Source organism: Coenobita brevimanus, chromosome 42 (assembly GCF_032717465.1).
Source record: "Coenobita brevimanus isolate Jiangsu-jjx chromosome 42, ASM3271746v2, whole genome shotgun sequence".
NCBI lineage: Eukaryota > Metazoa > Arthropoda > Malacostraca > Decapoda > Coenobitidae > Coenobita > Coenobita brevimanus.
This window is the reverse complement of record NC_136995.1, coordinates 12,732,263-12,748,342: the sequence shown is the minus strand read 5'-3', so window position 1 is coordinate 12,748,342 and position 16,080 is coordinate 12,732,263. Positions and strand designations below refer to the sequence as shown.

Sequence of the window (16,080 nt, the reverse complement as noted above, 5' to 3'; positions counted from 1 at the left end):
TGACCGCAAATTAATCTCCTACGGGCCATCCTGTCCTCCATCACCTCGCTGCCCTCTCTCCAACTAACACCATCCTCTTTCATATACCCTTCCACCTCATCTGTCCATCTGATCCTTAGTCTCTCTCTTCCTCTCTTCCCTTCCACCCCACATACACTCACTTAGCCAATCTCTCATTCTCCATTCTCTCCATATGTAATCTCATATTTCTATATCATACACATCTCTGATCTATTACTTCACTTTGAAATGGCTCTGCCCTTCATTATACACATCACAACTAAACTGTCAGTTGTACAGGAACATAAATAAAGATACTGTTGTTTTTTCACTGCTGAAAGGTAAGTTTACCAGAAATTTTCACACACACACACAGACACAAAGTACTGTGGGAGTAAAAAGTATACGAGTGTATTAAAAAAATTTATGTAACATTTGATATACGAAAACTTGTACAGCAAAATACTCTGGTAATTTAAAGTTACCCAGTGCAAAACCAACAGGCATGTTCTAGAAAAAAAGAAAGAAAAAAAAAAGTACAATAGATAATATGAATGACCATGAAGAAACTCAGCTAATAATTTGTTAAAAACAGTAATTCTCAATCCCTTTTTACCTCCTTTGAGAAGTAGAGGCCTGAGGTTGGATTAAGGAAGTTCATTGCAGTTAAGAATGGAGGACCAAACTATCTCCCCCTGGTGGCCCTCGTGATTTTACCTATGAAAGGCCATCAATCCAAAGGGGACAAGCCACCAGACCACAAAGCAGTCTACTACAACTACTAGCAGCAGCAACAGTTGCAGTGGTAGTAGTAGTAGTAGCTGCAGTTACAACCCCAGGGTCGTTTAGACATGTATCTGGTGGACTTCTTTCAGGGGATAAAGGGGTAGTTGAGGAAGGAAGAAGTGTGGCTGCCTGTTTATATCAGTGCCACCACATAAAGGCATTCCTCTCCAGCACTGGCACTCTAATAAAATAAGTAAACTTAACTCTACATTCACAACATGAGAACAGAATTCAATGCATCTATTCACTACCTAACAGAGTATCCTGTGCTAGTCGCCATCATCTTCCTCTGAATCTGTTGGAGGCAGCTCAATTTCATCTGAAAGGAAAAGATATCATGTCATTATTACCTTTACCTTCACCACCATCAACACATCACCCAACTTCAACACTCAAATCCTCCTCCTACTCCTCCTCCTCCTCCTCATCATCATCATCATTATCATCATCATCATCATCACCCATCTTTTACACTCATATGAGGTAGGAAAATCTACAGCATGTGTCTTCAGAGTTACTTTAGGACATGACTCACATACAAAAGGAAGCCCTAAATGAAATATTCCTTTTTATGTATTATTCATGGTAAGTTGACAGCCATGGAACTGTATTCTAGGCAGTATAAGAAGCTTCACAGCACCTCTTCCTTTGTGATTAATTTTGCTTATTACATCTTAACATTCTCTTTTATGTTTATTAATATCACTTTAATATCAATACAGTTTGCATAAATAATATGCATGAGGATACTAATATGTAGTGTGCAAAAGAAATTACTAAGGATAAGTTGTTCTCAATTCTCCAAAGCATTTAGAATATTGTAGTTTTGTTCACTGTACAATTTGCATCAATATTATACTAGAGAATACTGAGATGTCCTCAACCGATGAGAATACGAGCCCAGGTCTTCAATCAGTGTGCAACTCCCTCCAGCCAGGGGTAAGATTAGAGGGTAAGCAGGAACTACACCCTTTTTACCTTAACATGGCCCGGATTTCTTACCCTTTGCAGCTTAATTCACATACCACCATGGCAGAAAAAAACAATGCGATGGCTCTACAGCTTTTCCACAGCATATCTTCATGACTAGCATCCTATTCCAGTGTTAACCTATTGTTACAACAAAGCATTCAGGATGCGGAGATGACAATTTTCGGCCAAGTTAGTGTAATAAACAGTAGTCTGCACACACACCTCAAACAAAATATCATGCCCCTTACTGTACTTAACATTCTTAAACAGTGTATGAAGCATTTTAATGGCTGGGACACCCTGTGATGTGGCCACAAATATAGTTGTTGACACAGTATATGACTTCCTAAGCTACAAGAAAGTATTTGGATTGTTATTCAGTGTAGAGTCACCTCAAGGTTGCATTACTGTACATCATGTACGTGGATGGTGGGTGTGTCTACCTACCAATTTCTTATGTGACTTCAGGAATAAGGAACAGAATAGGGAGGCTGCCAGAGCTCATGTGGCATGGAAAGCCACCATTAGGTGACCAAGGCCAACACATGCAAGCATGTTGGAGCCTATATAAATGATATGATATAAATGACTTATATTCATCTTGACATACCACACTTTCTCCTACCCTAACTCACAAACAAATATCCTTTTTAATACCCTCTATATACTGCAGCAGATCCACTGTCTCCATATGAACACCTCATTGGCAAATCATCCACAAAATTTTTCTTCCATCACTTCCATCCACCCCTCTCCTCTATCCCTCCTTGTCCTCCTTTACCCACTGGCCATTGATCACCAGGTATAAACTATCTACCTACTTCCTAGAAAACATGAAAATCTATTATAACATGACTGCCAAGATACAGGGATTTAACAAAAAATGAGATAGGAGAAGATTGCGAGATCTATGCCCATTACTACCTTCTCCCAGCTAAGTACAGTGTGGAGTGTAGTAATGGGTACAGTACCGTGAACCTCTCCCCATCCCAAATGCTCTCTTGTTTGTGTTTTTTTCCTCTCTTATTCCTGCACTTCTTACAGTCCTCTATTTTAACAATCATTTCATAATATATATACAGTATTTTTTTTTTCTAGTTTATGATCTTTTCATGGATGCTAGCCACCAAATACACATTAGCTATACTTTGAATGGCTTTTAACTACGATTATCACTGCCGCAATTACTGACGCAATATAAGGAAAAATTGTAAAATGTTTGTGGTATTTTACACATTCCAAGATGGGGTCCAAGTGATGTTGAATATTTTTAGGCTGCAACTCACGTACTATAGCTCAAATGCCACTCTAAGTATGAAGAGAAATAACCGAGGATGTTAAAAACCATTCTGGTGCCTAACATGCTATGTACAACTTTCTGTTTTAGAGTTATAACTGACGAAGACTGAGAAAACAAAAACTTATATATTTGTGACCCAATTTTGTGACTCCTATGAAGGTTAGTGGCTTTGCATTTATACAGTATAGTGGTATTCTTTTCCTGTGTATGCTAGAGGCTGGGCTTCATGAGCATTTTGATGCACATACCCCAATACCTCATGTATGGGACACCCTCTTGAACCTGCGCCATCCCTGTACTGTACTGTACAGTAACAGATACTGCAATTACTGATTGCCAGATGCCTTAATCCTAGAAGGGATGGCCATGAACAAATCAATGTAACTTTCTATCCTACCCCTTCGCCTAATCTTCTGCCCTCCCAAATGATCTTCAGCTATGCCTCCTAACATCCACACATGTCTTTCTTCCACAACTTCCACCCACATCACTCCTTCCCCTAATGCTCCCACCTTGTACTGCTTTGATCTCCTCTTGAATCTCCTGTAGGAAGGCATTCTGTGTTGCCACCACCTCCAGGCTACTGGTACATGCTGCATATTTGTCCAACACCTCATCATTTAACTTCAGGAACATTCGACCCCACTTAAACTTGCTAAGGTAATATGAAGCCACATCTTTTTGTCCTGCGGTGGAAAAAGAACAAACATGGTATAATATTTACTCTTAAACAGGAAACCCACTTTAATCCTCTCATGGTTGGGACATCTTTGGTGTTCCACTCCAGCTACTGTCAGGCCGTTGTATTCAGTTCAGAGAAAGTATTTTAATCCTATATTCTAGTATATTTTCTCTCTTCTTCACGAAATAGTATCACTCTTTCATTTGTTTTTTATCTAGATAGTAGTTCAGAAAAGAGAATGAAAGGGTGAATGTCTATCTGGAAAAGATTTGGTCCTGTTATTAATGGCAGTGGAATAACAGATATGCCTTAGAAGTTACTTGCAGATTAACAGATTTCAGTGTTTGACCCCTACCATGCTGACTCTTTGTAAGGTAGTTTACCCTCCCCTGAGTCAATGTTTTACAACCTACGAAAACTGTAGTGCAGCATGGCCCGTACAGACCTTCATTGTGCATCATAAATTTTGAGGTCTGCAGCGTGGCAAGGGTTAAAGAACATGAACTTCACCATGACTAAACACACCACCAAGCATATCTTATAGCTGCTGTGACCCCAGGCTCATCTGGATGTGAACCCAGTGAAATGTAGGAAGAAGTTGCACTTCTTCAGTCCACATCCTCCTTTTGAGGCAGAGGGAAGACAGTGAGGGACAACTGTATACCTGGGCAGAACCCACCCAGTTATACCAATACTACCACATAAGGGTGTCCCTTTCCAGCACCTACATGAGTATATTTATAACATGAACACCAAACACTGCAACCTGAAGGATCCATTCAACATCCACCCAGGGCCTACCACATATATAGAGGGCTGCAGCAATTGCCTCCACACAAGACAGCTTAAAGGGATGACCAAAATTGACTGGATTGCAGGCAATGAGGTACGGCAAGAGTCTGGGATGGCTTGCCCGCATCCTTCTGAATGGCACCTCATCTAGTCGTGCCCAGGAGCAGTCAACCACCGCCAGTCCATGTTGAAGCAGCACTGGCAAGTCCGATGGGGAGATGCACTGCGGAGCAAGAAGCAAGAGAAAATGAGTGGGTGAGTAATTAACCCTTAAAGGACACAAAGGCACTTCTAAGATGAAAATAAAACTGTCTGCTGGTAACACCAAGACTAGGGAACACATGGGACAATATCCTGAAACAGGACCTCGGGGTTATGGGTTTTAACTACAATGCTGCAGGAGACTGCAACTTGGAATCCAGACATCAAATGAAAAATGGCTGCCTCATGCAAGCCTGGGATACTGTCTTACAAAAATGTCTATGTATATGAAATGTCTTATCTGAGACTAGTTTTCATCTGTCACTGGATGAGAATTACTGTATAATAGTGGCAGCCCTTGTTATATGGTTCCATAATATTATAACTCTACATACAACTGGTATTGTATATTATGGGAAACTGGTAATCCTTCCTAAGTGGCAATGATACTTAAAGTGGTAAAGTTTACTTTACTGAGGACTTAATGGGAAAAAAAAAAAAAAAAAAAAAAAAAAAAGTCACATGATGTGGACTGCCTGTACATTCATAGAAACTGTACCTTGGTTGCAACAGGTGAGAGGACGATCCCACCAAAAGGCTGTCCAAGCCGGAGTGTTTTCATCATCTGGTGGCGGGCGAGTTTGCGGCCAGAGCAGCGTCGAGGGTCACAGTGGCCCAGCTCCCACATTGCTATGGGATACGGCACATCTGGTATGCGATCCTCCTGCTGGGATAGAAGTATCTGTGGGTTGTATTCTGAGAGGAAAAGGTCGCTTTGTAACATCTCTTCCTTATTAATTTATTCTGAATATGCCATCCATCCCATTAGGAGTGTAGGAGCCAGGGGCTAGGATACTCAGTTCAGACATTTGCAGTCAGTGAGTGGTTGTTCATCAAACAGCAACAACACATGGGCAGCAAACCCCATCCATTCCTCAGAAATAGGCCGTCATGCATCACAGTCAGTTAGGTTTGCTATCCCAATATTCTCTTGTATGTTACTTGTATATAATTCATACTGACATAGTCTCAGTAATGTACATATTAAGGCATAATATAAACAATAAATTACTGAGGAAGATGTGATACAAAACCTCCAAAACCATTTACACTACTGTCTTTAGTGCAGCAGAGGGAAGGTGTGGCAATGTGAGGTGTCAGTAAGGTACAATAAAGCACAGTACAGCATTCCACTTCAATGTGAATTATTTAATACCCTGTATGGGGGGTCCTCAACTTACTTCAAGGTTCCAAGGCTGTATGTAAATCAGAAACTACAGACATAGATTATAAAAAAGGCTGCTAAATCACAGTCCTGCAAGATCATATAATGTCAGATTGGCCCACAAAAATCAGCACTCAACTTAACCATACTCTTTCCATCTCTTATATGGTACTTAATTACTTAGCTTATTACAAAGTATGACCTACAGCTATCATTTCCACTGCTGGCCTATATCATTATACTTCCAACCCTCATTATAAATTATAGGTACAGTCACGCTCCCTAATTTAGACCCACCCCGAAGCAAGCCCAGAGCTGAGGGAGTATATCTTACATGCTCTTTTGGTAATACCCCTCAACAAGCCTCAATAAACATTTCCCTTGAGGTAATTTATTAAGAGATGTATAAATATATTCAGGTCTTACTTTTCTTCATGCCCTATGTTTTCCCAAATCTACTAGATAATTCTGTCCATCACTGTCCTCTTCAGTAAATGATTGTTTCAGTAAGAGGTGAGAGTGGAAAGGAATGCAGTAAGGTATAGAATGATCGTTGGATGGCGATAGTGAGACGGATGGGGATTGAGGGAAGGAGTGGGGGGGGGGGTGGCTATTAAACGCGTTCGTTTAAGAGCCGTGGCTACTCCCTCAGCTCTGGGCTTGGCTCGGGGTGGGTCTAAATTAGGGAGCATGACTGTACATCACTATCATTATAATCATCATCACAATGTGACTCCTGCTATCATATATAGGGTGAGCATGATTCAGGAGAGAGAGAGAGAGAGAAATAAAGCATGAGTAACTATGATCACTGTCCACTAAATTGTGACAGACATCCCTCACTCAAGTGTTGGACTGGGACACTTTCACAAGGTGGCATTGTTATAGCCACACAGATCCAGTGTCCAGTTTTACAAATATCCCTCAAATCCTTCCGTATCCCTTTGAAATGAAATGAGTATAGTGAACTGCAGAAGGACAAATTCAGCTTGCAGTCTACCAGGATCATGTCCATATAAGCCTGAGGCCACATCAACAAGAACACCTGTTTAATTAACAAAAACTAACTAAAATAAAAAAAAACAAATAACCATGAGAATCAAAGAGAATCATGTATCAGTCCAACAACACACTAAGCTTCTATCACTTTATGAATATCAGCCTGCAGAAAATAAAAGAAGTAGAAGAGGTGAATGGTAGGCAAACTTTTGTCCCTGGCTGTACAACAATCAATAAGGTGCTTCAAGTGACATGACCCATACATAAGTTCATACATCATCCAACAGCATACCATAAATTATACATTGCAAGAATAATACACTGCACACTAACTTCACTATCACTGCTGTTGTTGGAACCACAAGCCTGACTGCCATCTTCTTCTCCATCCCCTTCTTTACTGTTGCCCTCAGCTGATGTCTCTCCTGTCTTGCCTTTAACATCAGCTTGCACCTCCTCATTACTATCCTCATCATTGTCATCTGTCAAATGTTATAATATTATCATCAAATGGCTTAGATCTACTGCTTACTCTCTGCACAGATGCTGAAGTAGAATGCCTTCTTGTGGTGGCACCAATGTATACAGCCAGAGGGACTCAATACCCAGTTATATAAACGTCCCTCATCTCCCTCCCTATCCCCCTAAAAGGAGGAAAGTGGACTACTGAAGAAAGGCAGCTTCAGCCTGCCATCCACTGGGTTCATGTTACAAATGAATCTGGGGATACAGCAACAACAGCTCCTACTACTACTGGGGTACTACTACTACTACTACTCTGCATCATCACCACCACCACCTGTCAGTTACAATATTTCAGACCATTGTACATTTGCTTACCCTCCTCATCACAGTCATCTGTCAACTGAAAGTCATTACTGCTGGCACCATCTTACACCTGCTTACCCCCCGTATCATCTGTCACTTAATCTGTTCATTATTACCAAAGGCACTGACGGGAAGCATACATGTGGTGGCACTGTGCACCCTGAGTGAGGCAGCTGTAGTGTCCACCCGTGAGCTGAATTTCCATACATTTCCCTGAACTTTGTCATGGGAAGGACCCTGGTCTGACTCTGGTGAGGACATGTCTACCACAAGGGGGCAGCACAACCCTACATGGTGTATGTACTGTACTGTACCTTCAGGACACTACTATAGAAAGAACTGTTTACTTGTGGTCAACAGGCCTGCTTGGCCAGACAGACCAGCATTATGCAACAACAACAACAATAATCATGATCAAAATTACGTTATAACCTCTGCTTACCCTTTTATTTCCACCATCATGTCAATTCATCTCTCATTATCATCATAATCACCCTGCATCTCCTGATGACACTTCCAATTACTGCACTATATCACATCTGTTCTAACTTAACAAAAATCCCAAACCTATCTCTTCAGTTGATGGTCAAGTGCAGTAAGACAGGTGGGTCAATCTGACTAGTAATCCTACCTAAGGTTCATCAAATTTCACCCTAATATGACTTGGTATTCAAGCCGTGGGAGTTCTGCTTCCATCAGGTGAAAACAACTATACCAAGACCACAAGAACAATATCAGGATGCCAAGGATGAGTTCTTAAATATGCCAATATTATTCAATACAACTACCTATTGCCAAACATCTTAATTTTGAAAGAGGTAGCCACAAACGAATCACCTTATCACCCTGTCCTCTGTTATATGCCTGCCCTCTCTCCAACTCACACCCATTCTCTCATATAATATACCATATACACTGTACTAAGGAAAAATGGTCAGTCAGGTTATTAGGTGGTCCAGTAATGGATCTAGTCTTTCAGTATGATGGCATATTTCGTTTTTATTTTAAGCTACCTCCAGAAATATGATTCAGCTTAGGGGAGATGTGTGGTGTGTACGGACAGATTAACCACTAGGCTGAATAGACTGCAGCCTAGGGCCCTTACCCTTGAAGGAGCCCCCATTTATTTTTAAAAAATGAATAATAATAATATTAACCAGTAACGTGTGCTTCGCGAGCACAAGAAAGGCATGCGAGCACCATGTTATCACAATTTCCCTCTGATATACTAGAGTTGATGCCAAAAAACACGTGTGATACAATGGAAAATCTTTTAAAATCTGATTTCACAATTGAGGTACCGTATTCACCGACTACAGCCCACCGCCCCCTGGGAGAACTCAAGATTCCAAGGGGTTCCTACGCTTCATGGGCGAGTTTTTAGTTGATAACAAATTTATTAAACGAATGTATCACATACAGAAAAGAGTTTCAACTCTACATCACATAGGAGTAAGTTATTAGCTTCTGCTTAGCATGACGGTTGGGTCGGGCCGGGCTGCTCATTTCCAAACTTGACTGAGAGTAAACATTGCTCGCTAGCTTTGTTTGCTTGCTCATTATTATAATAATAATAATAATAATAATAATAAAAAACTTTAAATAAAATGGATAAATGATAAGAATTAAAGAAGAAGGCATCATACAAGATCTAATTGTGGGCTCATTAAAGTTTTTATATTGTAAGATCTATACTGTATGTTATGATGATGGTACCCACTAGGTAAAATTTCTGTGAAAACTGGTCATTACTAAATTTTTGGTTTTGCTGGTAATAAAATCCTCAGTGCCATGGCAGCATCTTTATAAAGTTTTATGGCAATATATTGTTCCTAAGTATTCTACACCCCCTTCTTACTGTGATGAACCTGTAACTCATACCACTGATGTTTTTGGTAATTTTGTTTATCTTTTGTCAGTGTCAATGTGAATTAAAAAATAAATAAGCTGAGTATAACACGGACAAACTGCACACATGATCTGCTTTATAAGTATGGCATGTGTTCCAGAATTTCACTTTCCCCATACCACCAGCACTGAAAACTGTCAATTACAATACTTTATAGATAGTAATGAAACTAACATACAATTTTCCCAAATTTATTACGGGCTTAACTGCAAAACAGAATGTAAACGCAGGCACCACATAACAAGGACTTACAATTATACAATACTCTGCTGCTGGATGGGGGTGCCTTCACACACTGGCATCCCCACTTGCCTGGTTATATAGACGTCCCTCAACTTCCTCCCTATCCCTCTAAATGAAGATGGTGGACTACAGGAGGAGGGCAGTTTCAGCCTGCAGTCCACTAGGTACATGTCTAGATGAACCTGGGATTACCTGTACAGCTACTACTACTACATTACAGTGTACTATACCTTTAAGTGAGAGCCTGAGCAGTGCATCTTCTTCTAGCTCCTGTGATGCTGCTGCTACTGAACCGTCACTACTTTCGAACCTCTCCCTCCGACCCACACTTCTGCCCCCTCCTCTTCCTCTTCCTCCTCCTCTGCCTCTCCTCTTGCCTCCTCCTCCCCCTCCTCTTTCCTTCACTCCCTTCTGTCGTCTTCCTTGCCCTGCCTGATTCATGCTGTGGGACTGAGATAATTTTAGATACTGGTAATTCCAAACACAACACTAGGATCAGCACATTTTACCATTAAACCTGTGCTGTTTCCTATCTATATGCTATATGGTATAGTATATGGTAAACTGATGTGATTTTTTTTTTCCTTTTCCTTTTTATTTTTTAACTATGCACTGGAAACTTTAATCATACAGCAACTCTTATGCCAGTTAGCAAACCAATTCAATTTACCAGTATTTTAATTTTTAGCTCTAATACAATTTACCTTAAAACAACATATCAGCCACAATTCTAAATACCGGTACCTGTTTACAGATACAACAGTAAATATTTGTATAATACCAGTCACTATAATATGAAGTTAATCATCTACCTGTTTTCCCCCATGATTTTGATGTTACTGGACAGTGCTAATGAGAAATAATCCTGTTTCACATACATTCTGTTTTATTTCAGTAATGTTCCATCCATCCATCCATTGCCAGACGCCATGTATCCCAAACGGGGTGGTCAAGGGCTTAGAGTTAATTGTTTTACAGGGAGGGGCACTAATCCTCCACCAACCCCACTTGACACGTAGGGAGTTATGCCAACAGCATCTGGTGTTCCCAGGCGGTCACCCATCCAAGTACTAACCAGACCCAACGTTGCTTAACTTCGCTTATCGGACGGGAAGCGGTGTACTCAACGTGGCATGGCCGTTGGCTTCAGTAATGTTAATTCAGATAAAAGTGCAGGAGAAGCTGAGGCTAGTTCCACAGCTTGAATGAGATGTGGATGGCAGAAATTTAGGGAACTGTTTTCACTTCTGACCATGATGGGTCTTTCCCTTCATGCCTATGGTATTCTCTAAAAACCATGCAACAACTGGTGGCCTGTAAGACTAGGGCAGTGATAGAGGGGAATATGAGAAGACTGGAACACAGAGAAATGAGATGGATGAGTAGGTTCTTATTATGTGACACAACTGAGACAAATGAATTGTGAGAAAAACTCAGCATAAGTAACTACTGGAAAAGTGCATTGATAGCTAGATTAAGATGACTTAGACATGTTAAGAGAGGACAGGGTGACTGGCTAAGGGAGTTACAGGTATGAATGTGGAGGGAAGCATGCCTGGGGTCTGACAGAGAAAGATGACGATCAAATCCCGCATGGGGACCACCATCACAGGTGATGGGGAAGGGGAATGCTTCTGCTCATAGACTGTGACACATGGAGAGCTGCCATGAAGTGGGAAGACCTACACATACTATCTATCTACTGTCTGATGCCTTAATCCCATAAGGCAGTGCTTCTTAACCTTTTTCGACTCCGACCCACATTTTAGAAATGAGGTAAGCACGGTAACCCATGACATCAGACAGATAAATTTACCAGTAAAATATTCAGGTTAGTACAGATGATACTGAAATACCATAATTTATCAGTAATATGACATGTTTCCCTTAAACTAACTTTATTATAATGGCAGTGAAATAATTTATCAGCAATATGATATGTTTCCCTTAACCTAACTTTATTATCATGGCAGTTTGAAAAATATAAAAACAATCACCTAATACTACTATACTTCATACAGTTCAATCACAGATGTGTATCTCTGTACATTCATATATACCTTTAAAATATAGTCTATACACTATACAAATATATCTTGGTTTATGCATCAAGTTTAAATGAGCATACTATTTACACACACACACACACACACACACACACACACACACACACACACACACCTTGTCCCAAACATTCAGACATATGAGTAGCTCTATTACAACTCAGCTTGACATCCAGATCATTGTTGGCTTAGAAGTCGTCACTAAGAACAATCTACTGTACCGCTTTCAGTCACCCTTAGATATCCTAAAATCACAAGACAAATCCATTCAACAAGGAGTAAACAACCAGTGACACAAATGAAGTTACCATTAGTTAAAATAAAATATATATGTGCCTATTGACTGCTATGAAGTCACTAAGAACGACAACAGCCACTGTATATGGGATACGAACTGAGGAGAGAAGGTTCAATCATCTTAGTCTCTCCTCTCCAGTAAAACCTAATTTGAATCAAAGTAAATTGTGGGCACTGAGGATCCTTAAGGCAGTCACTGATGAACTACAAAGGAAGGTTCTGACAACTACACCAGATCCATGATGACCCACTTTAAGGTGGAGTCACACTGGGCAAAAGTGGCGAACATGTCAGCCACTTTTGTGAGTCGCTTTCATTTAAACTTACCTTCTGCTCTAATTAAACATTTCATTATCAGTTAAAAACAGTTGAGAAATTGATATTTAGCTCATCTGAGTCCTTATATTGGACTGAAACAAGGATGTGTCATGTCTCCATGGTTGTTCAATCTGTATATGGATGAGGTTAAAAAAGAGCTACAAGGTAGGGCAGTGGATGTTGGAGTGGCCCTAGTGAAAGAGGGTAGTGTTTGGAAACTCCCGTACTGTTGTTTGCAGATGATACTGTGTTGTTAAGTGAAGACGAAGGGGAGCTGAAAGGCTTGGTGGATGAGTCTGGGAGAGTGAGTAAGAAATGGAATCTAAAGGTGAATCTAGGGAAGAGTAAAATGATGGTCTTCGAGAGAAGTGAAGTGAGTGAATGTACAGTGAGGCTGGATGAGGAGGAAATGGAAAATGTGAGTACATTTAAGTACTTGGGTAGTGTGATGAGTAAGGATGGAAGTTTAGAGGGTGAAGTGCTTGAAAGGATGCAGAAGGGAAGAAAGGTTGCTGGTTCCTTGAAAGCAGTGCTAAGAAACAGGGAAGTGAGCATGGAAGAGAGAAAGCTACTACATGACAGTATTGTGATACCAACTCTAAAGAATGGAAGTGAAGCTTGGACCCTGTTGGAGTGACTGAAGTCACGAGTGAGAAGAGTGGAAATGAGTTATTTGAAAGGAGCATGTGGAGTCACATGGAGAGACAGACTGACAAATGAGGAAGTGAAGGAGTGTTGTGGTGTGGATGTGGATGTGATAGGAAGTGTTACGAGAAACACATTAAGGTGGTTTGGCCATGTGGAGGGGATGAAGAGTGAGAGACTGATGAGGAGAGTGTATGTGAATGAGGTGGAGGGGGGGAGAGGGAAGGGGAGGCCAAGAATGAGACAGAGGGATGGAGTGGAGAGGTATATGAGAGAGGGGTGTGTGGGCTGGGAGCAGGGCAGTGAAATGGCGGGGGACAGAGTGACAGAGGCGATTTGTTTGTGACCACCTCTTACGGGATTAAGGCGTCTGGCAGTAGGCAGATGGATAGATAAGAGTCCTTATCACAGCAACAAACCTCCTGGCAAGCTGAATCCACACTGACTGTTGGTCATTGGGTTCGCAAAAACGGCTAACATGTTAGCCGTTTTCTGCCAAGTGTGACACTGGCTTAATATGGCTCCGTAACAAAGGGGTTAAGAACCACTGGCATTATGGGTGGCCACAAGCAAATCACCATCATGTGGCATGGTCACAAGGATCTCTTACAATAAGCATAAACACATAATTTAGGTTACAGATGGCTAGTTGGCCTACAACTTCATCCTGGATCTTGCCTTTGCTTAAATACTGTATATACAATAAATTAAGTTAGATTAGGTTTGTTAAAGTACATCTGGGTGTCTTTTTCATGATCTCTACTCTAGGATTGTTTTCAAAGGTTTACCATAGCTGTTTTACTGTACGTGAAACATATGCCTATCTGATACTTTTTGATGTGATTCAAGTGATTTGGACATTGACTTTTGGTGGGAATAATTAGGCTACCATAATTGTTAACCTATGGCACCATCTCCCCTGAGAATTTTCATACTCCCAAAATGTCCTCACATTACAATTTTCAGTTTAATCACTGGTCACTAAAATAATACAAGTCAGTTTTTTCAATGTGTTCCATGACATTATCTCCTCAAGTTGAGGGGATGGGAGGCTTTTCTACAGCACTCCTGTTGCAAATGTGTCTTTATCATGGTTTCATTTTTGTCCCAAACGTAATTTCTCCAACTGTGATGCACAAACTTCACACTGAGACAACTGGAAAATCATGAGCACCAATGGTGCTGCCACAAGAGCCTTCCTGGAAGTACTCAACCTGACGTACACCAGGAAGCTACTATGGTGACCCAGGGTTACCTCCTCATGAGGCATGCACTTTAGATTAATCTATTATTTTATTTTGTATAGTACATGTATTTGACTTCTTCCATCTGAAGGGGTAGGGGTCAATTCTAGCATAGGCCTATATCAGGGAAAAACTGCGGGAGGGCTCCCATTAACAAACGAGTTTTATGTCTATGATTATTTTTCATAATTGTACATTTATTTTTGACACCCAGATTCCACAGAAATACCACTTAAGTTATTACAGATTGTATAATTCATTCACGACCCAAATTGTGTGAAAATACTAGTACCAGTAACATGTTACTCATGGGCACAAAGTTAGATTTGTTGACATTGGCTGTGGCATCCTACAGAGGACAATGGGTCAATTTGGACTTGAAACTCATCGTTCAGGTCAGGTTAGGCTAGTAGGGATGAGTGGTTAGTGACTGACTACGGAGCCGAATCAACCAACACAGTGGGTCGCTGCTTGACACAGTTTGCGTGTAAAACTGGTGGTTTTACAGCTGACATCTTCAAAACTGCATCTTTCTACAACTTTTTAAAGCTACCACAATGATAATTCCATTACTAGTACATATACTGTACTTCATTGAAAAAAAATACAATTGTAAATTTTTTGTATGACTGCTCTTCTGCAGTTTTATTAAAATGAGTCTATGCAGTGGACAAAAAAAAAAAAGAAAAACGCCTGAATTTGTGAGAATTTTGTAATACATGAGGAGGATCGAAGCTGAATCAAAACTGTGGACTACATACAGAAGAGGTTCACTTATATACAATCAACACAACTTCAGTATCTTGGTACAACTGCTTCCTTGGTATGCCTTTCATTTAAATAATTCACATACACAAAACCACAACTGGCTCAGGATGATCACTCAAACTACAGCACTATCATAATCTTATACACACTTCACAGTAAACATAATCACCTTCACATCCTTTACATTCTCTCCTGCGTGTTGTGGTAACTTACGTATCTATTTAGTGCCATGAACGTGCAATTACATACCTGTACAGCTCTTCCAGGGTGATTCTGTTGGCAAGCGCCCTCGTTTAACCCGCCGTAGCCGTCAGTCATAAATTATACTGGTAAGGTAAATAACAAACATTTTCATTGAACATAAATACAGTAATGGAAAATGGACTATTTCAATTGGTGATATTTACAAAGTAACCAAGCTGCACGCAGTTCTTTCTGTAGATAACATGTAGTCTTGATGAGGTCTGTGACCGTAGATATGGTTGTGGCGGCTGAAGTCATTAGAGGTTAGAGTCGTAAAGAATTAAAAAAAAAAAAAAAATCAAGAAAACATGTACAGGTATGTTCTACATTGCAGCAACCCGTGACGTTGTTTTATTCATACTCTTGACTATGTATCCCATATAATTAGTAGAACTATGGTGGCGGCGACGAGTGTTGGTGTTTCAATATGGCGACCGTAAGTCACACGGTCGATGGGGAAATAATCCCTCCATGTTATACAACTCTGTGGGTGGCTGTGGGTCAAGATATTTTGTTACTTATAAATCTAACCCTACATTTTATCAGAAATATATTGCATAAAGAA

General features: G+C 40.5%; 1 protein-coding gene and 1 non-coding gene across 3 annotated transcripts; both read right to left on the bottom strand.

Moving 5' to 3' along the window:
• Positions 1-463: 463 nt before the first annotated feature.
• LOC145397642 (18S rRNA aminocarboxypropyltransferase) lies at positions 464-15,600 on the bottom strand. 2 transcript variants are annotated; one of them, XM_080270681.1, is made up of 7 exons: positions 15,522-15,600; positions 10,168-10,379; positions 7,291-7,439; positions 5,293-5,460; positions 4,542-4,755; positions 3,571-3,744; positions 464-1,105 (listed from the first exon to the last, which is right to left on the bottom strand). In XM_080270681.1, the coding sequence occupies exons 2-7, from the start codon at positions 10,376-10,378 to the stop codon at positions 1,056-1,058; spliced, it is 966 nt and encodes a 321-aa protein (XP_080126807.1). In that variant the 5' UTR covers position 10,379; positions 15,522-15,600; the 3' UTR covers positions 464-1,055. The 2 variants fall into 2 exon arrangements, with proteins under 2 accessions (XP_080126807.1, XP_080126808.1); XM_080270682.1 differs by having other exon boundaries at positions 5,293-5,457.
• On the bottom strand, positions 10,964-11,082 carry LOC145397699 (5S ribosomal RNA). Its single transcript, XR_013897013.1, has one exon. It is a non-coding gene; the product is annotated as a 5S ribosomal RNA (ribosomal RNA).
• Positions 15,601-16,080: the final 480 nt, after the last annotated feature.